Below are 22961 nucleotides of genomic sequence, written 5' to 3'. Positions count from 1 at the left end.
GAGACCAAGATGTCTGTGGCAACATTCTTAGAAGAATGGCTATACAGACATCCCTGCAGAGCAGAGAAGTAGCCTAGTGGTTAGTGCAATGTACTTTTAAACCAAGGGACACTGGTCAAATCCCACTTATTTTGTAATTGTGAGCCCTCCAGGAACAGAAAAATACCTACTGTATCTGAATGTACACCACTTCAATAGCCTTCAGGCTTGCAGGTGGCTTATATATTTAGGTATAGTAAATATTTTTCTTAAAAATAAATAAGAGGGGGAATTTGAACCTGGGTCCCTTGGTTTTAAAGTCCACTGTACTAACCACTGGGCTGCTTCTCAGACTGACTTTTTGCTTTACTAAAAATGCCCATAATATCTGAAGCTGCATAGAGCCTGGTATCCCCTTTCAATTTCCCTTTCTGGGTGAGGGAGGGGGACAGCAACCACTGGGGGGATTAAGGAGATATCATGCCTTAATTCCTTGTCAGCTGCTCAATCGGAGCACCTTATTGTACCATGGATGTGAGTGAAACAGGTCCAACAGGACACCCTCCTTTTTAGGCTTGGATGTTCCTTCCCGTTTGATAATTGCTGTTGGATGTCCTGATTTTGGGCCCTCCCTAGTCCTGCCTACAACACACCCCATTGTTATTTGTATGTACTACAGTGTTGAACGTCCCTTTTCTCTCTTTGCAAAATCGGGATTTGGATGTTTCAAGCATATGGACGTCCATTTGGGCATTTTGAGACATCTATATGCTTCAAAAATAAGTGCCATAGTAAATGTTGGCAGATAAAAACCTGCACGGTCCATCTAGTCTGCCCATCAAGGAGGCCAGAGTTGAATCTGGCACTCTGCACAGGTTCTACTTCATAATTAAATACTGGTATACTTAATCTCTGTCTCTCCCTGCCAATTTTGGGACACAGACTGTAGACGTCTGCCCGGCACAGGTCTTACTTCATAACTACCAGAGTTGCCATCAAAACGCACTCCAGCTTTGATTCTAATCGATTTTTGCCGTTTACAGGCATCCCTGTAGTGTTTGTGGTGAGCAGTCAGTGAGAATGCTGCTGCTTCATCACTTTGGGTTGCTGCGACTTCTAATGATCAGAATTAGTTTAATTATCAGGGAGATGTCCCAGGAAGATGCATTCATCTTTTACGATGCTGGTTGGTCACCCCTGTAATAAAGGATGATGTATAAATTTCCAGACCTGTCCCACACCCACCCACCCCTTCTCCTATGTTCCGTATATCAACTTTGAGAAGGTGGAAGTCCATCAATAAGCAGGGTTAAATCTAGCAAACAAGTGTGTGATGTCATTGGATAGCAGGAAGATACAGCTCTCCCAAATATTATAAACTAGTATGGAAGGCCCATTTCGGTAGGCAATGAAACGGGCGCTAGCAAGGTTTTCACGATAGTGTGTGTGATAGTGAGACAGAGGGATTTGAAGAGTGTGTATGTGTGTGTCTGATGGAGCATGTGTGTTTGTGTGTCAGAGTGTGTGTGGTGAAGTGATTTCCATGACCCTCTCCTTCCCTTGCTCAGTCCGTATGTCTGTGTTTCTGGCCCCGCCTCCAATTTCCATGACCCTTTCCTTCCCTTGCTCTCCATATGTCTGTGTTGTAGGCCCCGCCCCCGAAGCAGAGTTCAATCATTTGTACCAGGGGCGTATCTAGACCTGACATTTTGAGGGGGCCAGAGTTAAAATGGGGGGGGGGGCACTAAGCATACAGGTTGAGTAGTGCTTGGTATACTGCTAAATAATGCTTTACAGTGTTCTTGATGATGGGTTACTAAGCACACAGTCAGTCCTGCATCAATATAAACCACATACACATTTATAGAAACCATGGAAACACTGACATTTTTAAACAAAGTTGCATTATCCCATTATAGTAGACTTCAGTCTGGTCAACCTCTAAACACACATCATAGTGTCCTGCAAAATAATTACTGCAGTGGCATATCCTTCAACTCTGTTTAACAAATAAAAATGCCTTATAAAGATTTAATAAAATAAGGAAATACCTTTCAAGAGGCTTCTTTTCCATTCCTCTGGCTCTACTGATTTCTCTCCTTTCTGTCTGAGGCTGACAATCCATTCAATCCCTGTAGTTCCTGACAGTGTTCCTTCTACCCCCATCTCCTTATGAAGGAGCAGGCAAAGGATTGTCAGGGAAACATCCATCCGCTCTTTACACCTAGTTCAGTGCCTCAAAATCTGGATTTGTCTGTTGCATGTTTTTTTATTGTCATTGATGCTGACTATGAACCATCTCTGTCTGTAGCTGCAATTATGAATGTCTAAGCTTTATATCAAAATGTTTTTCTCTTTAACCATTCCAGTGTCAGGTTTTAATTTACTCTTTTCTGAAATAGCTCTCTATATGGAACACAGCTATAATGAAACAGTCAGTTTTCCTTTCTGGTCAAATTCTTTGAAGAGCTTTTTCTCTTGTTTTACAAATTCTGCGGTTGAGGTATCTTGGGGGGTCAAATTTTTATTTTTTCTATCATTTGTCATTTGTTATCCATAAACCAAGTGGTAAAGAAAATTTATTAATAAACATTTGTTCTTCAGATATATAATTGTGGCCATAAACTTGCTCTTACAAAACTGTCTAGTGGGCAGGACCAATGAATCTTTAAATAAAAAGTTAAATTGTGGGGTAACAAACTGATTGATGGCTTGTATCTTCTATTCTCACTAAAGAATGAGGGTCCGTCTTTTGCTGTTGAATATATGAATAATGCTGTCATAGTCCAATGAATCACATAGTTCTCTCTCAAAAGATAAAAGTGATAGATTATGGAGGCGGCTGGTGAGCATTGAGGCTCTGGATGCTGTTTTGATCCGGTTCACAGCAGAAAAGAGTCGTTCCACAGTGCAGGTTGTCATTGGCAGAGTGATAAGTACTCTTAATAGGGCATTGACATTTGGGAAGATATCCACACTGCAGTTGTCTAGCACTTCAATTAATGATGGATAATTTACACCTTCTGCTACCTTGCGTTTTAGATGTTGAACAAACACTGAAAATTCTGCTTCTTCTATGGTGATGCTAAACAAAGTGCTTGGGGACTGTAGATTCTCTCTTTGGCCAAAGGACTCGGATGTTGGCATACAGGCAGCAGAAGCAGTCATCATTCCATAAGCATCATCTTGAAAACGATTCTTCAATTTTGTTATCTGACAGTCAATAATCTCATTCCACAGATGTCTCAAATCTTCATTGCTCTGCACACAAGAAGATTTACCCAACGTTGAAAAAACCAATGTATCGCTAATCTTTGCAGGTAGCTTTGCCTTTCGAGATGAAGAGATATCCCACTTTTCAATATCATACTTCTCCATGAGCTCATCTGTTAACTGAAGAACTTTGTCAAAGTCGTGTGATGTGTTCTCCCTAAACCGAACAAAAGTTTCTTTTAGACACTCTATCAGACTAATGCAAACTGTAACAGACACAGTGGCGTTCGTAGACCTTTAGTGGCAAAATCACTACTTTCAAACAATTTCCCAAATGTAACTAACAGAAATAAGAATTTCTTTGTCTCTATTTGTTGTAGCAGAAAATGGGATTCTAGTTTTGTCTGTCCAGCAGAATTTGAAAATTCAGCAAGCACTTCAAGAATAACATCATAAAGCAACAGTACTTTTTTCACAGAGCCAGATTTTGAGCTCCATCTTGTGTCTGCTGATCGTTCAAGTTCAAGGCATTGTCTATCAGGATGCAGTTCTTTCTGTACTTCCAGAAAACGAGCATGCCTGTGTGTTCCTGTCATAAAACCATGCAGGGCGTTCAGAGTTTCAAAAAATGTGGTAACAGAGGGACATGCTTTAGATGCTGTGCAGAGGACCAGGTTGAGGCGATGAGAATTACAGTGCACATAAACAGCCCGCCGAAATGTGCGTTTCAAAATCACATGAACACCTCCCTTGTTTCCAGACATTACAGATGCTCCATCAAAGCTGAAGCCAACACATAACTCAGGATCTAACTCAAGAACCTCAAGCACTTTCATGATTTTATCTGAAATCCCATTTGCTGTCATGTCTGCAGTGTCAACAAATCCAACTGCCCTTTCCTTTGTTACCCCCTTGTGTAGGTATCTGACACATACTGCAACAAGCTCACGCTTAGAGAGATCTTTGCATTCATCACCCAGAATTGGATAGTATGTATTACTGATTTCATGTATTTCAGATTTGATTTTGCGAATCAGTAGTACAGTGGCCGATTCCAACAGTTCATTCTGAATACCTGGGCTCATCAGAGTTGCATTCTTAGGGAGTTTTTCAAGACGACTTTGTATTTCGTTGTTGTGCTTGCTGAGGAGTTTAAACAATTCAAAAAAGTTTCCCTTATTTAAAGCATCATCGGTCTCTCTGTGTCCACGTAGTGGAACTTCTTGCTTTGCACAGAACATCACAATATCAAGCACTACTTTGATATGTTCACGATTTCTTTCTATAACAGAAGGGCTCATGGCATTATGGTTTAGCTGATTTAAAATAGTTCCACGACCTCCTGGAAGGTGACTTCGTCTGTAGTCTTCACATTTTTTCAGGGCAAGACAGTGTGCCATGCTTAAGTCATGTCTTGAGCAGCCACGAGTCATATGCTTCCAGTCTTTAAAGCCAGTTCTGATGAAAGCATCATCAGCGTTGGTATCAGGAAAATGTCTGCATACTTTGCAGAACACTGTATCTTGATTTATGCTATATTCTAACCAGCGAAATTTATACCAGTGAGAGGAAAAACTTCTGGACTTGTCACCAATTATACTAACTGGGAAAGACTGCAACTTTGGTTGTGTAGGTGGTTCATTAATGTCGGATAAATCAGAAGGTAATTCTTTTGGTTCCATTATACCAGATCTACTAATCTGTGGGCATAAAGTGGAACTTGTAGAGGTAGAGGGACCAGGTAATGATTCACTTCTATCAACATTCTCGCCATGTTCTTCTAGTCGTGGCTTTTTGTTTCTATCTTCATCCTTGCCATGATCTTCTAGATGTGTATTTTTTTAAGTAAGTTAGCAAAGAACTTTGTTTTGCCATGGGGGTAGACTAAGGAACACTGTCAGGAAATTCTTTTGTTTCTTGGGAACACTGTCAGGAACTTTCTCTCTCTTGGAAGCTAAAATCATAATGAATTTCTTTAAGTTTTGTGATATACACAGAAGATCCTATTTCCTAAAAAGTGGGTAGTGGAATCATAATATAATGACACCATGGGCAATAAGAGTAACATGCAAAAAGCAGCAGTTTTGATCCTGTCGGTGCTTCCTCTACCCAGCATCCACCAGAAATTCTGGCAGCACCTCAATAATAGAACCAACAATACCATATACTTTGTGAAGTAACACTAAATCCTGCAAAGATGCTTTTCAGAGCCCATGTAGCAAACTTAACAGCAACAATTCTGAACACACAAAAGGCAGCAGTAAAAACACAGAACAACAATAAGCTTCCCAGTGGAAAAGCCAGACAAGTCCAGACTCTTATAGATCCCCACGAAAACCATGTACCAGCAGAATCTCTCACCTTGGTCACTCACAGAATACAGACCAACTCTCACCAATTAAGGAGCAACAATTAGAATAGGAAACACTAAGAAATCACATTCTCTATAAGCAATACAGCACAGGAGAAATAAAATAAAAAGGCATTATCAACTGTATGGAGCAAAATGCAAGATCACTTACTACCCAAAGTTAAACACACAAATTAATTATCTGAATACGCATGAAATGTAAAAAAATAAATAAATTTGTGGGACACAGCATCTCCAGCAACAGAGTTTAAATATATTTCTCAGACATACCATGCAAGTTAAGGGGGTATTTGCCAAATAGCAGTTAGACAATATTCTAGTGTTCATATGCATGTAACTAGACACGTACACATCTATACGCTAATATTCCAAACATTTACACCTGTAATAAAAATAAAGCACCTTTTGCCCAACCAGGTCTATCAATCTGAATTTGAGTAAATCAGGGGATGGACACAGAACACAACAGTGCTGATCATTATTAATTCCCCCCCCCCTTGGGACTAACACCAATTAAACATAAATATAGGAATATAGATAAAATCTAGATACCCTAGATCCATAAGATACAGTCTATAACACCTTAAATCGGGCTTTTACCCAGTCTGCTACATCCCTGGAGACCTCTGGATCCAACTTTAATGTGAAGAATACAAAATGCTTATGTTCCTGAGCAGGAAAAGCCAGTGCAAAGCAGACCATGACAGCAGAGGATCCAAGGATATGGCAGAGCAGAGAATTGGGAAAAAGCCAGATCCTCCAGCTTTAAAGTGTTATAGACTGGATCAAGCAGATCCAGGAGATCTGACTTTTACCCGGTCCGTAAATAGAGCACCCAACAGCAGAGGTTGCCTACTTCATAGCCCTGAACAGGCACACGCATTCCATAATTAAACAAAAGAAGATAGCAGGAACATACAGAAAATGTCCTATAGCCATAGGAGCCAACTTTTCAAAAGTATTTGGGGGTGCTAAGCCCAATGGAAATAATCCCTCCCTGGACACATACAAGGATTTTTTCCAATATTGGGGGTGCTCAAGCACCCACAGAGTCGGCTCCAATGCCTATAGCCAAACATCTCCCCTGCCCTTCCATACCCCCCAACCCCTTCATATAAAACCCAGCTTCTCCCCTGCCTTAAAATCGAGCGTGGTACTTCTGTATACCCCACCGTCTGTCTCATACCTCCTCCTGTCCTTCCCTACTCCACCATCCCCACAGTCCAACATCTATTCTAACCCCACAACCCGGCATCACCTCCTGTCCACAACGTTTTTTTTGTTTTGTTTTTACCTGGAGTCTCTGGACTGGAGTAGACAGCAGGCAGGCAGTTACAGTGGTGGAGCCTGGAGGGCAGGCACTATCAAATTGCCTGAGGCTACACCGCAAGGGAGAGGCTTCTTCAACAGTTAGGCAGATTAGAACAGGCAGGCAGGCAGTATCAAATTGCCTGCAGTGCACCGCAAGGGAGAGGCTTCCTTTTCTGCAGCGGATGGTGGCTTCCTGGTGGTGGTGGGCTCGTCAGTGCTCGTTCTCCACTCCTTGTCGTCGTCCTCCTCTGATTTTGGCGCGAAGTGAAGGCGCGAACAAGTGAGAAGCGCGACGCCAGGCGGGTGAGCAGCAGTGAGGCACCACGAGGCGTGCGTGCTTGCGTCTCCGACTCTGATCGTGCTGCTGTAGGGGGCAGGGCTCTTCGCGCCGTGGATGGGATCGCTCCAGGAGGTAAACGCTGTTACTGTGACGTTGAGGGCAGGAGCTGGTGTGTGTGGGGGCCACAAGGGTAACTGCTAGCGTTGCTGAAGCTGCCTGGAACATGAAAGACGTCGTTTAAAGCAGCAGCAGCGCAGCAGCAGCAAATTGAATTTTTTCAATTTGCAATTGAATTTTTTCAATTTGCAATTGAATTTTTTCAATCAGGCAAAGTAGAGGGGGCCTGAGAGAGGAATGCGGGGGCCTTGGCCCCTGAGGCCCCACGCAGATATGCCCCTGATTTGTACACAGCGTGACAGCACAGCAGTTGTTTCGTTTTTAGGCAGACGGGCTAAGACAGATTACCTGCAGTTCCACATCTTTTTCCACCACTGCCGTACACAGCCAGGAAGCCATGAGCTCTTGTTGAAGCTGTTGCTAAGGGGTGTGGCTAATTGTTGACAAAGTGCCTGAAACCTGAGACACGGCTCCGTAGACAGCCAGCTGGCTTTGGCTGTTGTCTCTGCAGCTGCTGCTCCTCTCCCCCTGTGACGTCGCTGCACTCCTCCGGGGTTTTCCTGCAGGGGCAGTGACGTGCAGGGGAGAGGAGGAGCGGCTGCAGAGTCAACAGCCAGTGCCAGCTGGCTGTCTACGGTGCGGTGTTTTTTAGGTTTTTTATTTCTATTTTGTTTTTTCTTTTTTGTACAGGCCACTGCTGCGGGTGGCAAGGGGTTTGATGTGCCCGAGGGTGGGGGGATAGGGGCTTGGGTTTTGCGCCGGGGGGAGTGGTCTTGTTTGATGCGCCGGGGGGAGGGGCTTCTGTGATGCGCCTGCACGGAGGGGCTTTGCTGTTGCGCCAGGGGGGGGCCCTGTGAGGTGATTCGTAGGCAGGGAGAGGAGTACCTACTGCTCCCCCTGCCTGGCTTGTAGTGTTGTAGATGCCCCGCCTTCGCGTCAAATGAGATGACGTCATGGGCAGAGCGATGTGATTGGTTGATGTGATTGGTTGAGTGCCATTGCTCCGCCCTCGACGTCATGACGTTTGACGCGGGGGTGGGGCAAACACTCATGGGCAACTCCGGGTTTCACCACCATGCATTTAGAACGTTGGGACTTGTGGAGGCTTCATAGAACGTTGGAGGTGCGTTCTATAGATACTGTACAGCTCTGAGCATACCTGGTCCTTCCCATATGCAGCAGTCTCTTCAATCCCTTCAGTTTTATTTTTCTACACTCTTCTGTGGATCCTATAGTATTTATATCTGCCTTGGATACCGAGTCACAAAGTGGCCATTCCTTTACCCCAGTATTCATCATGTTTCGAACATTCTAAAAATGTCCTAGAAGATTATTTAGAGCCGCCATTCATTCCAGAGGTATCCTTCCTGAAAGGGGAAATCCTTTTCACAGGAATTCCTTCTGAGCCTCCCCCTATAAGAAATCTATCTCTTTAAGAGGTTCTCTTACCCGTGGTATATATAGCACATCACATGGGAAGTTCCTTTTCTCCTCCAACAAGAAGCTGAACCTAGAACTGATGTCATAGTAGCATACATAGTAACATAGTAGATGACGGCAGAAAAAGACCTGCATGGTCCATCCAGTCTGCCCAACAAGCTAAACTCATATGTGTATACCTTGATTTCTACCTGTCTTTTTCAGGGCACAGACCGTACAAGTCTGCCCAGCAGTATTTCCCGCCTCCCAACCACCAGTCCCGCCTCCCATCACTGGCTCTGGCACAGACCGTATAAGTCTGTCCTCCACTATCCTCGCCTCCCAACCACCAACCCCTCTTCACCCACCTGCTCCGCCATCCAATTTCAGCTAATCTTCTGAGGATCCATTCCTACTGCACAGGATGTCTTTGGACTTCTAAAGTTCACAGGAGCACTAAAAGCTGGGGTGGCAATTCCAGTTTATTACCTACTTCACAAACAGCAGTTTCATATGTGGCAAACACCTACAAAGTGCAGCAAACTCCTGAATTCAACAAGATGCAAGACACGGTATTTCCATATAGCTGTAGTTGTTGAATTGGCTGTAAAAGATGAATAAATGTAGAGAATGATCCTAGGTTCTTAAACCATCTTGGGAAGGAGGTCTTCCAGAAAGACATACTTTCTAAGGATTGCTTCTCCTCAGTTGTATGAATACCCTCCTTCAAAAGTTCAGTGGATGACTTCTGTGTACTTAAACACATGCTAAGACAGCAGCTGTACTGACTGAGGCAGATGAATGTAGTCTTTTTTTTTTTTAATATGTAATAACTATTTAAAAGAATTAGCAATAGAACAGAAACATGCAACACATGCATAAAAGAATTTCAGGAGCAATTCATGATCAGCCCGAAGGGGTATAACAGAGCCACCCAACATACCAACATCCCTCCCTCAACATTCCAAATGTATGTGAGTTACACAATGATATCCCTTCTGTTCTCAGAAATGCGGTAAAGGATCATGGGTTTGATATACCACCTTTCCGTGGTAACAACCAAAGCGGTTTACGTTTATTTTATGGAGGTACTTTCTTTGTCCCTAGAGGGGTCACAATCTTAAGTTCTTGTGCCTGGGGCAATGGTTCCTCAAGGTCTCAGCCAAGATAATTCCTGTCCAAGCGCTATCCTGGTAGTGTCTGGGTGGATTTTCAGGTTACCCCATAGTGGAGATACTCACTCTGATATCACTGATATCTGGATAATTGCCTGCGATCAGGTTATACCTGGAGATTTGGTACTGGTGCCAAATATTTCCAGGTATATTAAAAAAAAAAAAAAGGCAGCAGCTAATGTTTCAGTCATATGTTGATTGTCACAGCTTTCTCAGGGGCATGAGTGGTTGGAGTGCCATGTGAACACATAGTGGTATGTAGAGTATGAAAAATGAGTGGTTAATTACTAAAACTATATATTTTGTATATTTAGTTTTGGTAGTTTATTGTACTTGAATTAGTGTTCTGTATAGCTGGACTGTTAAGTAAACTACTCTGATTTTTATTACATTAGAAGAGCAGTATATCAAATGGTATACATATATATATTGAGAGATTAGTCTTTACAACTTACACTTAGCCAGTTAGCTCTGAAAATACAACCTAAGTTCTAAGCACTGGGACCAACTTCCAACCTGGAGCAGCCCATTTTTTAATTATCTACATTAATATTTTTGCCATTTAGTCACAGGGAGGTAATTTTATTCAGTGAGAGATAATCAGTTAACTTCTAAGGTTAGCCCCTTCAACCTTCTGAAAATGGTTCTCCTCCCACTCCCTCCCTCAGCGTGTTTGAATAGAGATCCACTGGTAAGTTTGTAGGGGCTTGTTGTGGGGAGGGGGTGATTAAGATCTAAACTTTTTAAGCATGTGACACTGGTAATTTCTCATTTACTTCCATTCATCTTTCTCTGTTTGTGTGATTTTCAGGGACCGGGCACAGTCACCAAGAAAGCCTGATCTTCAGGTTAGTGCAAAGCATTCATTTTTATGTAAAAAGTGTGTATATGCAGACATTTTTCCTAGGCAGTTTTCTCCCCAGAAATATTTGATAGTCAAGTAGCATAAATTTTCTGTTAAGTTAGCCAGGTGGTTTGCCCATTCAGAAAGGTCCTGGGAATAACATGCCCTGGAAATAACTTTGCTTGATGCGTTGCACTGTTATGTAGTAGATGACAGATAGAAGACCATTTGACACATCTAGTCTGGCCATTTATTTTAATATTCCAGTCTATACTGCTAAGGCTTTATCTCTGTTTCTAGTTCCAGAGGATTTCCAGCTTGTGGAACCTCACTCCTTATCCAAACAGTTTGTTTTCCATGCACTTAATTTAGATCGGTAGTAATCTACACAGATATTACAGCTAGAGAAGCTGTTGTTCGAGCTTCTAGGTCTCTGTGGCTTTTCTGGATAGTTAGTTATCTGCTACCATTGACCCAGTTTTCTGGGGGAAGTTAACTTCTTGGTTCCAAGGTGGGGGTTCCATGACCTTTTGTATTAAGTCAAGTTTCTGCCCATTATTTGTTTTTCCTTATCTCTGCTCTCAAGTTAGTGAAGTGTGGGCTGTTGGCAATACTGCAGTGCCCCCAAACTTGTTCAAACTATTCTGTATGATCTTTCCCAGTCATACTTCATTTCTGTCAGATTAATGAATCCATTCTATCATCCTCTCAATATGTAAGTATTTTTTCATTTCTCATTTAAAAGTATTGTATGCCTGCTTCAGAACTCCCTTCCCAGTCATTGAAATTCCTTTCTTTTAGAAAATGTCACCACAAATTAATTCAAAACAAATAACTATACAAATAAAACTTGAGTGCAATAAAATACAAAGTAAACTACAACAAATAATGTATAAAAGAAATATACAGATAATAATAATATAGTTATATTCTCTGAGGACAAGCAGGCATAATATTCTCACGTATGGGTGATGTCGTCCACAGAACCAGCGCAGACACTGCCAAGTGCACTGTCACTCAGATGCACAGGTGCCTTCCAACCTGACACTAGTGTGTGGGGCCAGCAATCTATCATTTCCCACGGAGCAGAGAGATTTCTTTTTATTTTAATCTCTCCTCAGCATGTCAAACCTTTGCCTTTTTGGGGCTTTACCTTTTTTGGAATATTTTTTCTTCATATTTTTCTTTCCTCCCCCCCCCCCCTCTCCCCCCCTCCCCAATTTTTGGCCTTTGAGCCCATCTTATGCTGGGAAAGCATCGAGCATTTTCAGGTATGTGACTGCTCAAGCTCCATGGACCATAGAGCCTTTTGGCCTTGTGTTGGCTGCTTTTCCCTCCATCTCAATGAGGGTGCCAAGTGGCTTTAAGAAGTGTACTCGATGCAATAGGATTATTTCAGGCACAAACCCCAGAGCACTGGGACATACAGTACCCTTAAAGCCCACAGAGTCCAGTGTGAAAAACGTTATGATTCTGCATCGACATTGGCATCCTCATAGAGCATGGCAGGGGATTCAGCACTCGACGGGGAACCTGCATTGAGTGCACTGACGCAACATCGAGAGTGTTGGACTCGGTACCGTGACAATGTAAGGATTCTGTGTCCTCTTCATCAGTGCTGTGTGCTTTGAGGGACCTGCAACGTAAAAAAACCTAAGAAGCATCACCATCATTCTCCTTCCAAGTACTCTGCCAACACCTCCCCTACATCGACGTCCTCGATGCATGGGAATCGTCCAGGCTACTGTGACCGCTCTCCTTCTCTCCAACTTATTTCTCACTGAGATCCTTCAAAATGTTTGAGATCTCCTGCGCCTGCAGAGGTTATTACTCAGGCTGCATCCATACTGCTTTCTCAACCGGTACCAACACCTACTCTACATGAAGAAATCTGGGCTATGCTGAAGGAGGAGCTTTCAGGGCTACTGCATTCATAGTCTATACAGGCTTACAGGGTGCTTGTGCCAGCCTCGGCCTAGCCTTTCGATACATTAGAGAGACAGTCATGGGAGAGGTCTCGCACACCAGTCAGCATCGAGCGTCTGGGGCTGCACGAACCCGACTGACACATACATTGGCAGGAGAACTTTCTCCAGCTTCAGAGACTTACATACCTCGGTGCACCTCGACACAGAGCCAGCACTCTAATTACCACTCTATTCCATGTACTTCCCATGAACAGTACTTTGAAGATTCGGACCTCTCCTGGGAGATCAGGACTGACTGGACCTCTCAGCTGAGAAGTCATGTGGCATTCCATCTGATCATTCTCCGCCACCTGAGAGGCATAGGTCTCCCCCAGAAAGTATATACTTTCCTGGCTTTGTCCGTGAAATGGCTCAAGCCATACCTTTCAAATTAGAGACAGAGGAAGAACCTTGTTCAGAACTCTTTGAGGTTCTGGATTATGGCTCCTCCTAAGGAAGGAATCACTGTTCCACTTCATACAATTATTTAAAAATACGCTACTAAAAACCTGGGAGACTCCACTGACAGTTCAGGTAGCCCCAAAGACAATCGATACAATGTGTAGGATACAAAAATCCACTGAGTTTTTGAGAAAATAGTTACCTCCTCATTTCCTAGTTGTGGAATCTGCTTTAAAACATACTCACTGTGCAAGATCTCATGCTTCTGCTTCTCCAGGCAGAGACTCTAGAACATTAGACTTTCTTGGCAGGAAAACTTTTCAGACTACAGTGTAACCAGTCGTATATTGGATTACCAACTTTATTCCACAATTTACTTAAAATCTCGAATTCAGCATAGTCTATCCTTTGCAAAATTCCTTCCCCCCAAGAAAGCTGAGGAATTCCATAAGCTTCTCAGGAAACTTCTTGACTGTCATAAATATCTGGCAAGACAGGCCTTTAATAATCTCTTCTTGCATTTTTGCCTTAACAGTGGCAATGCAATGTCTCTCCTAGCTCGGGGTCTCTGACCTCAAATCTGCTGTTCAGGAACGTCTAGCAGATGTCCCTTGTCGTGGAGAAAACTTGTTTGTTGACAGTCAAGGCAGTGGTCGACAAGAAACATATAGATTCTATAAAAACTCTATCCAGGCCAGACTTCTGCTCCTTCTAGAAGATTTGCAGGAGGACATCAATGCTCCAATTACTATGTCTAAGCATTGTTACACTCCCACTCCTGCTTCTCCTTCTCCTCCAAGGACTATACCTCCGCACTCATATCTAAGACAGCAGCGGGGTCAAAACTCCCAGACACCCTCTGTCTAAACAGCAATTTTGGACTCCTTCCTAGAGAGCATTGTAACTGTATAGTCTGTGCCAAGTGACCTACCAGTCAGAGGGAGGCTCATCCTCTTTCAACTCGTTTTTCCTTTCTGATACAGTTTTATCCTTATATGTCACTGTGTTTTATTTCTCTTCTATTGTGTAGTAAACAAACTGCTTCAAATGATGGCTGACTTGCAATTAGATGATGTCTGAAACTGGCTGTTAAGAGAGATTTCATGTACATTTACATTAAGCTCTATTATTTCTTTAACCTCCCTCCAGACCAGTCCAGATGTATGGGTATATGCTGTCTTACCAGCAGATGGAGACTGAGAGCTACTGTCTTCAAATATCACTCTGTAAGTGTTCTGTGCAGCCCACAGTCAGGCAGTAGTTCAGTCTCGAGCAGCTGGTAGGTGAGCTATCATGTGTAGTCTAGATCTGGTCTAGTAGGCCTAGTCAGGAAGCTAATGTTGGCTATTTCCTTGATCGGTTTTTGACTGGTACATAAGTACTGCCATACTGGGAAAAGACCAAGGGTCCATCAAGCCCAGCATCCTGTCTCTGACAGCAGCCAATCCAGGCTTCAAGAACCCGGCAAACTCCCCCCCCCCCCCCCCCCCCCCCCAAAAAAAAAAAGAATAATGTTCAATGGACTTTTCCTTCAGGAATCAGGCCAAACCCCCTTTAAATTCCGTAAGGCCAGCTGCTGTCACTACATTCTTCGGCAACGAGGATAGGTAAGGCATTTTTACCAGAGGCAGGTCCAAATAATGTCCATGGACTTATAAGCTTACACTCTGGACTTTGCTTATACCTTTCCTGATGGTTTCATGCAGTCTCAATGTCTGTCCTAGCTGATGGCAGCAGCAGTCAAAGGGATGCTGGAGAGATTATTGCAGCTAGAGGCTGATATTTTGGTTCCTCCAGAGGAATGAGGCACAGGCAAGTATTACTTATATTTTGAGATGCCCAAGAAAGAGGGAATATTCTGCCCCATTTTGGATTTCAAACACGTAAACTCAGAATTCCATATGAAAACTCTAAAATTGATGATAGTGGTAGTTCGTCAAGGAAAGCTTATCACATCTCTGGATCTGATAGAGACATACCTTTATATTCCCATTTAGGTGGAATATCAGTGTTTTCTTCAGGCTGTCATTTTCAGTTTTGTGCTCTTCAGGTTAGCCACAGTGTCAAGTACATTCTCCAAGGTGATAGTCTTAGTAATGGCCACCTTGTATAACAAAGGGGTGTCGGTTCATTGTTTTCTGGATGACTTGATCTGAGCAAAATTGTATGAAGTGGCGAGTCATGTGGTTTACTTCCTGCAGAAGTATAATTGTTGGCTAATCCAAGAGCAAGCTGCATCATCGCTGGTGATAGAACAGTTCAACACTCATGTGAAAATGTTCCTGACCCTGTAAAGACAGAGGAAATTGTGGTCACAAATCAGGAACCTATTCAGTATGTTGAAGATGCTGGTATCTGTGGCAGTGACTGGAGTTGATACCAAGGGCCAGGGCGCATATGCATTCATTGAGGAGGGCTCTTTTGTCCAGTGATAACAGTGGATGCAGAATCTGAATGTTCCCCACTCAACCCGAGATCCTGAAATCTGCCAATCTAGAATGAGGTATGAATCTGAAGACACTAGATTGGCCTGTGGTGACAATAGACGCCTGAAGGGCTGGAGAACTCATTATCAGGGTGAGGTAGCTCAAGGTCGGTGAAGAAGATGTCTTGGTTTGTTCGACCACTTGGAGGTGTGAGCCATATAACCAGCATTATAGGCTTTGTGTCACTGGTTCAGAACAAGGCAGTAAGGGTGACATCAGACAGTATGATGGCAGTGGCCTATGTGAATTGCCAGGAAGGAACCAATAGCCAACAAGTAGCACAGGTGGTGAGACAGTATCTGTTAGATCTGATGGCAGCATATGAGGCCAGCAAACATCCAGGTAGACTTCCTAAGCAAAAACACTTTGGATCCAGGAGAGTGGAGCCTGGCAAAAGATGCCTTCTCTCAAATCATCCAGAGTTGGGGTAGCCAGTCATAGATCTCATGGCACTAGTGGCCAATGGAAAGGCTTCCAGATTTTTCAGTTGTAAGAAAAAGCGTCTGTCATCAACAATAGACACATTGTTGCCATTAATATTTTATCTGTTTCCCCTGAGGAACTTGCAAGGCAGGGGACTAGTATGCAGATTTGGGTATGGGGATCTGGTAAGATTGGTAACAAAAGAGAGGGTTCAAGAGTACAAAAACAGCCAATGAAAAAAGCACGACAAGGCCTTCAAGACTGGAGTAATCTGGAGTCCTTTATTTGTAAAGACCCAACACGAGCCACATTTTGGCATAACATCACCTGCTTCAGGGGTCCAATTATTCAAATGCTCTCGAAGGCAAAGACAAACTGGAAGATAAACTCCCTTAAGCAGCTCTTACAGATGTAAATAGATGGTATAAGAATGCTGTAGCATATCTGTAAAATCAAGCCTTCTTCCTCAATGATGACAAATCCAACATGGATGCTAGTAGATCAGCAAGTAAAACCTCTATAGTGACTGCTGTCAGTTGTAGGATTTTCTACAACTGACAGAGGATGTTGTACGTTTACTCAGAGGAGTAAAGCTTTTGAGGCCTCCTAGGTGTCCAGTGTTGCTGCCATCGGATCTGAACCTCATTCTCTGTTTTATAGCAGTCACCCTTTGAGCCCCTTAATTAAGCCTCATTGAATGATATCACATTGAAAGCGGGGTTTCTGATGGCTATTTGTTCTACCACGAGGCTTTCACAATTGTAGGCATCATGTCAGGAACTCAAACTGGTGATTTCATGGAAAGGTGGTGATTCAACTGATTCTGTTTTCTTCCAAAAGTCATGTGCTTGTTCACATTAATCAGGTGATTCCTCTTCTGTTTGGGAAAATGAAAGGGGATGAGGACAGGAAGCATCTGCATCAGTTGTGCAGGAGGCGAGTGCTGCACTGTTAACTCGAGTAGACCTAGGAGTTTAGGCGTTCAGATTGGTTGTTTATTTCAGAGGGGCAAGAAAGGAAGATGTGGCCTCTAAGGCAATAGTGGCTTGCTTGATTAAGGAGGCTGTCCAATTAAGGGTCTCCCAGTACCCTCCATTCTGAAAGCCCATTCTACCAGAGGCCAAGCTTTCTCCTGAGCAGCTCATAGTCTAATTCTGTTGCTAGAGATCTGTGGTGCTGCTACCTGGTTGTCCTGCTTCCTTCATTTGACACAATAGGTTAGATTTGAAGGCATGCAGGTCACAGAACGTGTTTTGACCACTAGATTACTAGACCCCTCCACTTCATAGACACTGCTTTGGTACTTCCCTTGTATAAGGAAGGGGAAATGTAGATCTTAACTGCTAATTTCTTTCCTTTAGTCCCTCCAGACCAGTCCAGAACCTCCCTGTGTATAATCTCTGGGGTTAAGAGTTAGAGGGATTACTCTTTCTAAGTTCCAACTTCAGTCTACAACATGGGTTATTTAAGACTATTGTTTAACACTTATTTCATTTATTTATTTTATTGCATTTGTATCCCACATTTTCCCACCTCTTTGCAGGCTCAATGTGGCTTACAATACATCATGAATAGTGGAAATATATAAGAAAATAAACATTTGGTATTACATAATGATCTTGGGTAACATGATAATGATAAAGCATGATGGTGGTTTAACAAGCAAATATCGTAAGACAATTACGGATATATGTATAGGAGTTCACATTTGTTGATCTTTGTGGTATGCCTTGTTAAATAGATGGGTCTTCAGTAGTTTGCGGAAGTTAGTTAGTTCATAGGCCGTTTTTAAGTTGTGCGGTAGCGCGTTCCAGAATTGTGTGCTCAAGTAGGAGAATGTTGACGCATGCGTTAGTTTATATTTTAGACCTTTACAGTTGGGGAAGTGAAGATTGAGGAATGTGCGGGATGATTTTTTAGTGTTCCTGGGTGGTAAGTCTATTAGGTCTGACATGTAGGCTGGGGTATTTCCGTGAATGATTTTGTGAACTAGGGTACATATTTTGAACGTGATACATTCTTTAAGTGGGAGCCAGTGTAGCTTTTCTCGTAAGGGTTTGGCACTTTCATATTTTGTTTTACCGAATATGAGTCTAGCTGCAGTGTTCTGGGCTGTCTGAAGTTTCTTGATTATTTGCTCTTTGCAGCCAGCATAGAGTGCGTTGCAATAGTCTAGGTGGCTCAGTACCATTGATTGTACCAGGTTACAGAAGACGATCCTTGGGAAGGAAAGGTCTTACTCTTTTTAATTTCCACATTGAGTGGAACATCATCTTGGTTGTTTTTTTCACGTAACTCTCAAGTGTTAGGTTTTGATCAATGGTAACTCCAAGAATTTTTAGGGTATCCGAAATTGGGAGATTCAGTTTTGGTGTGTTAATGGAGGTGAATTTGTTCATGTTATGTTGAGAGGTGAGTATTAGGCATTGGGGTTTTTCTGCATTGAGTTTCAGCTGAAATGCATCCGCCCATGAATGCATGATTTGTAGACTCTAGTTGATGTCATTGGAAATTTCCTTTAGATCTTGTTTAAATGGTATGTAGATCGTTACGTCGTTTGCGTATATGTGTGGGTTGAGGTTTTGGTTTGCTAATATTTTGGTTTGCTAATATATTTGGGACACAAATCAAAGCAGTTTACAATTATAATTTGGGAAAAGGAAAAGAACGCCATAAATGTTAAAGGAAAGAACCATTCAAAATTAAAGTGACACTAAAATGAAAAGTAGTAGAACATAAAATTAAAAATGACAGTTCTATTAAAGCAATAAGCATTGGTGCTGCTGATTAAACCACATATAGGCCTCTCAGGCCTCACTAAAAGCAACTTTTAAAAAAAAATTAATTTTTAAGGATGCTTGAAATTTCTTATAGGAAGGTTTGAGGTGAGAGAACCATGAGGTACCTTCATGGATTGCTCTGTGGGTTAGGGTCAGGATTTTGAATTTGATTCTGTATTCGACTGGGAGCCAGTGCAAACATAGTAAAAGGGGAGTGATGTGATCACTCCTTTTTTTACCTGGCAAAGAAGGCGGGCTACTGTACCTTGTAAGGTTTGAAGTTTTTTTAGATTAGACTGGCATAAATAGCATTGCAGGAATTGTAAAGAGAGCCTGCAAATGCATGCATGTCCTTGGATAACAAAAAGAATGTTACTACTACTTACTACTACTTATCATTTTTATAGCACTACTAGACGTATGTAGCGCTGTACACTTGAACAGGAAGAGAGAGTCCCTGCTCAACAGAGCTTACTATCTAATCAGGACAGTCAAACAGGACAGATAAGGGAAATACTAAGGTGGCAATGATAAAAAGACATGGGTACTGAACAAGTGAATAAGGGTAGGAGTTAAATGCAGCATCAAAAAGGCTTTTATCCTAGATTTGAAGACGGCCAGAGATGGAGCTTGACGTACTGGCTCAGGAAGTCTATTCCAAGCATATGGTGCAGCAAGATGAAAGGAACGGAGTCTGGAGTTGGCAGTGGAGGAGAAGGGTACAGATAAGAGAGATTTACCCAAAGAATGGAGTTCCCAGGGCGGAGTGTAGGAAGAGATAAGGACGGAGAGGTACAGCGTGAATGCACTTGTAAGTCAGTAAGAGGAGTTTGAACTGTATGCGGAAACGGATAGGGAGCCAATGAAGTGGCTTGAGGAGAGGACTAATATGAGCATAGCGACACTGGTGGAATATAAGTCGTGCAGCAGAATTTTGAACAGATTGAAGGGGAGAGAGATAGCTTAGTGGGAGACCTGTGAGAAGCAAGTTGCAGTAGTCTAAGCGAGAGGTGATAAGAGTGTGGATAAGGGTTTTGGTAGTGTGCTCAGAATGGAAAGGACGAATTTTGGTGATATTATAGATAAAGAAATGACAGGTTTTAGCAGTTTGTTGGAAATGTGCAGAGAAAGAGAGAGCGTCGTCAAACATGACCCCAAGGTTACGAGCTGATGAGATAGGGAGGATGTGAGTGTTATCCATAGAGATAGAGAATGTGGGAAGAGGAGAGGTGGGTTTAAGGGGAAAGATGATAAGCTTAGTTTTGGTCATGTTTCGTTTCAGGTGGCGGTGAGACATCCAGACAGCAATGTCAGACAGGCAGGCTGATACTTGTGCCTGGATTCCTGCTGAAATTTCTGGTGTGGAGAGGTAGATCTGGGAGTCAACAACATAAAGGTGATACTGAAAACCATGGAATGAGATCAGAGCACCAAGGGAAGAAATATAGTTGGACAAAAGAAGAGGTCCAAAAGCAGAGCCCTGATATACACCAACCAATAATGAGATAGAAGTGGAGAAGTATCCACCAGAGTATACACTAAAAGTGCAATGAGAAAAATAAGAGCAAAACCAGGAAAGAACAGAGCCCTGAAATCCAAGTGAGGACAGCTTATCAAGGAGTAGGCTATGATCAACAGTGTCTAAAGCAGCAGATAGATCGAGAAGGATGAGAATAGAATGGAGACCTTTGGATCTGGCCAGGAACAGGTCATTGGAGACTTTAGCAAGGGCTATTTCAGTTGAATGAAGAGGGCGAAAACCAGATTGAATTGGATCAACAATACTTGAGAAGATAGAAAGTCAAAACAACAGTGGTGAACAAGCTCATTCAAGTATCTTGGATAGGAAAGAGAGGACGGAGATGGGGTAATAGTTGGAAGGACAGTTAGGGTCCATTGAAGGTTTTTTTGAGGAGTGGTGTAACTATAGCATATTTGAAAGCATCAGGAACAGTCACAGTGGAAAGTGAAAGATTGAGGATGTGACAGAAGGGATGACAGTAGAAGAGAGAATATTAAGTAGGTGGGTGGGAATAGAATCAAAGAAACAGGTGGTTAGTTTCGAGGAAGAAAGAAAATTTGCAGTTTCTTCTTCAGTGATTTCAGAAATGGAAGAAAAGGAGGCAGGGGTTAAAGGAGGGCTGAGAGAATGGACTGAGGGAAGGAGAGGTGGAGGTGACTTGGCTGAGAATTCAAGGTTAATCTTGTGAGCCTTATCGTGAAAATAGCCAGAGTCTGAGAAGAAAATGAAGGGGGAGTTGGAGGTGAAGGCACTTTGAGGAAAGAGTTCAGTGTGGCAAAGTGACGTTGAGTTTTTGAGCCAAGAGAGTTTTTCAACTGGATGTAGTAGTCCTGTTTGGCAAGTGAAAGAGCAGACTGGAAGGAAGGAAGTCAGCAAGAATTTGAAATGGATGAAATCAGCATGCACAGGATTTCATCCAAAGGTGTTCGGCAGCTCGGGCACAGGAATGTAGATAGCAGATTTTAGAGGTCAGCCAAGGTTGGGGTTTGGTACGCCTTACAAAACGAGGAATAAGAGGAGCGAGAGTATCCAGAGCAGAGGAGAGAGTAGTATTATAGGAAGAGACAGCCTCATTGACCGATTTGGATTACAGTGGAGGTTTGAAACACTGGAGGACAGAGTAGAAGAGTCAATAGCCTGAAGATTCCTAAATGTATTGGTGGAGATTGGACGGGACAGGCGAGGAGTGTGTAAGTGTGAAAATTATCAGATGATAGAGGAAGAGCTAAGTCACAGAAACTGGAGAGTGAGTAGTTTGAGAAGATCAAGAATAGTGGCCATTCTGGTGAGTAGGGGTAGTGGAGCACAGTTGAAGATTGAAAGAGGATGTTAGAACAAGGAACTGAGAAGCATAAGCGAGGGATCATTATCATGAATATTAAAATCCCCAAGAATGAGGAAAGGAGATGAAGATTAAAGAAAGAAGGAAACGCCAGGAGTCAATCAGTGAGAAAAGAAGAAAGGGACATTTCAGGGTGTCAGTAAATGACTGCTACTAGGAGAGGTAGAGGAGGGAAGAAACAAATGGAGTGGACTTCGAAGGAAGAAAAGGGGTTGATATCAAAGTGATTTAACTGTCTAGAAATGCCTCCTGGCTGTTTAAATTGCTTGTGTGGGGTTATCTGCTGTTATTCGTTGGCATAGATGGCTAAACTGAGAGCTAGCTATTTTTTGGAGGGGTCTGGGGGCAGAGTCGGCACTTACACAGTTAAGTGCCGATATTCAGAACTTAACCCCTAAATTAAGCTGCAAAATTGGACTGCATAAAACACAATCCTATCTTTCTGCAGTGTTGTACTTAACCACATGAGAGCGAGCCAGCTGCATTAACTTGGATATTCAGTGCTGTTTCTGGTATGGCCCACATTGAATATCCAGGAAGAACGCCATCGGAGCCTAAAAAACCTCTTATCACCGCTTACTGAATATCTACTCCTTATTGCTTTGGTAAAGAAATGTTGGTTGGCTGTGGGCTGCACAGGATACTTATAGGGTGACATTTTGAAGCCAGTAGTTCTTAGTGTTGCAAGAAATGATTTATCTTCGGGGAAAGAGCTCTAGAGCACTTGCTAATGTTTATTATATATAATATATATATATATTAATTCTCCACCAGTTGCTGATTAAAGCAATATATATGTTTTAATTCTCCACCAGTTGCTGATTAAAGCAACAAGATCTACAATTACACTGAATGAAAGGAATTAAATATATTTATTGGATTGCATTAACCTGCATTACCAGGTTTAAGAGCATGTGTAAAGAACAGAATATATATATTTAGCTTCAAAAGGATTTATTTTAAAATACAAATCATATAAATAATATTTCAAACGAGAGGTAGGTCTTACAGATCTTTACAGAGAATCTGTGCTTAAGTAAGGTAGCAGGGTTCTAAATCAGAAGTTATAACTTACAGAACAGTCTTTGTCGTAGAGCATGCTGTGGTCCAGCGAGGAGCCATGAGGCAGAGACAGAGGCAGGTGGGCTGCAGGTCCCAGGAAGAGAGAGAGAGCTCGAGAGCCGGGCTTTTCCAGCCTTTTTATAGTCTGTTTGCAGAGAAATATGAGTGCATGTCCTGTGTGCATTTGCTTCCTGGTTTGCACTCGACCCTGAATAGTTGCAAAGCATTGTGGTATCTTGGTCTCATGTCTTATGACATCACAAGACTT

General features: G+C 42.6%; 1 protein-coding gene across 1 annotated transcript in view; it reads left to right on the top strand.

Moving 5' to 3' along the window:
- The window catches only part of EDC4 (enhancer of mRNA decapping 4), a 1195039-nt gene that overhangs the window by 830873 nt on the left and 341205 nt on the right, over positions 1-22961 (top strand). Inside the window, 1 exon segment of the mRNA XM_030203662.1 lies at positions 10677-10713. Within this exon segment, the coding sequence (XP_030059522.1) occupies positions 10677-10713 (37 nt within the window).

This window comes from Microcaecilia unicolor, chromosome 5, assembly GCF_901765095.1.
Source record: "Microcaecilia unicolor chromosome 5, aMicUni1.1, whole genome shotgun sequence".
NCBI lineage: Eukaryota > Metazoa > Chordata > Amphibia > Gymnophiona > Siphonopidae > Microcaecilia > Microcaecilia unicolor.
This window is presented reverse-complemented; position numbering and strand designations above follow the sequence as displayed.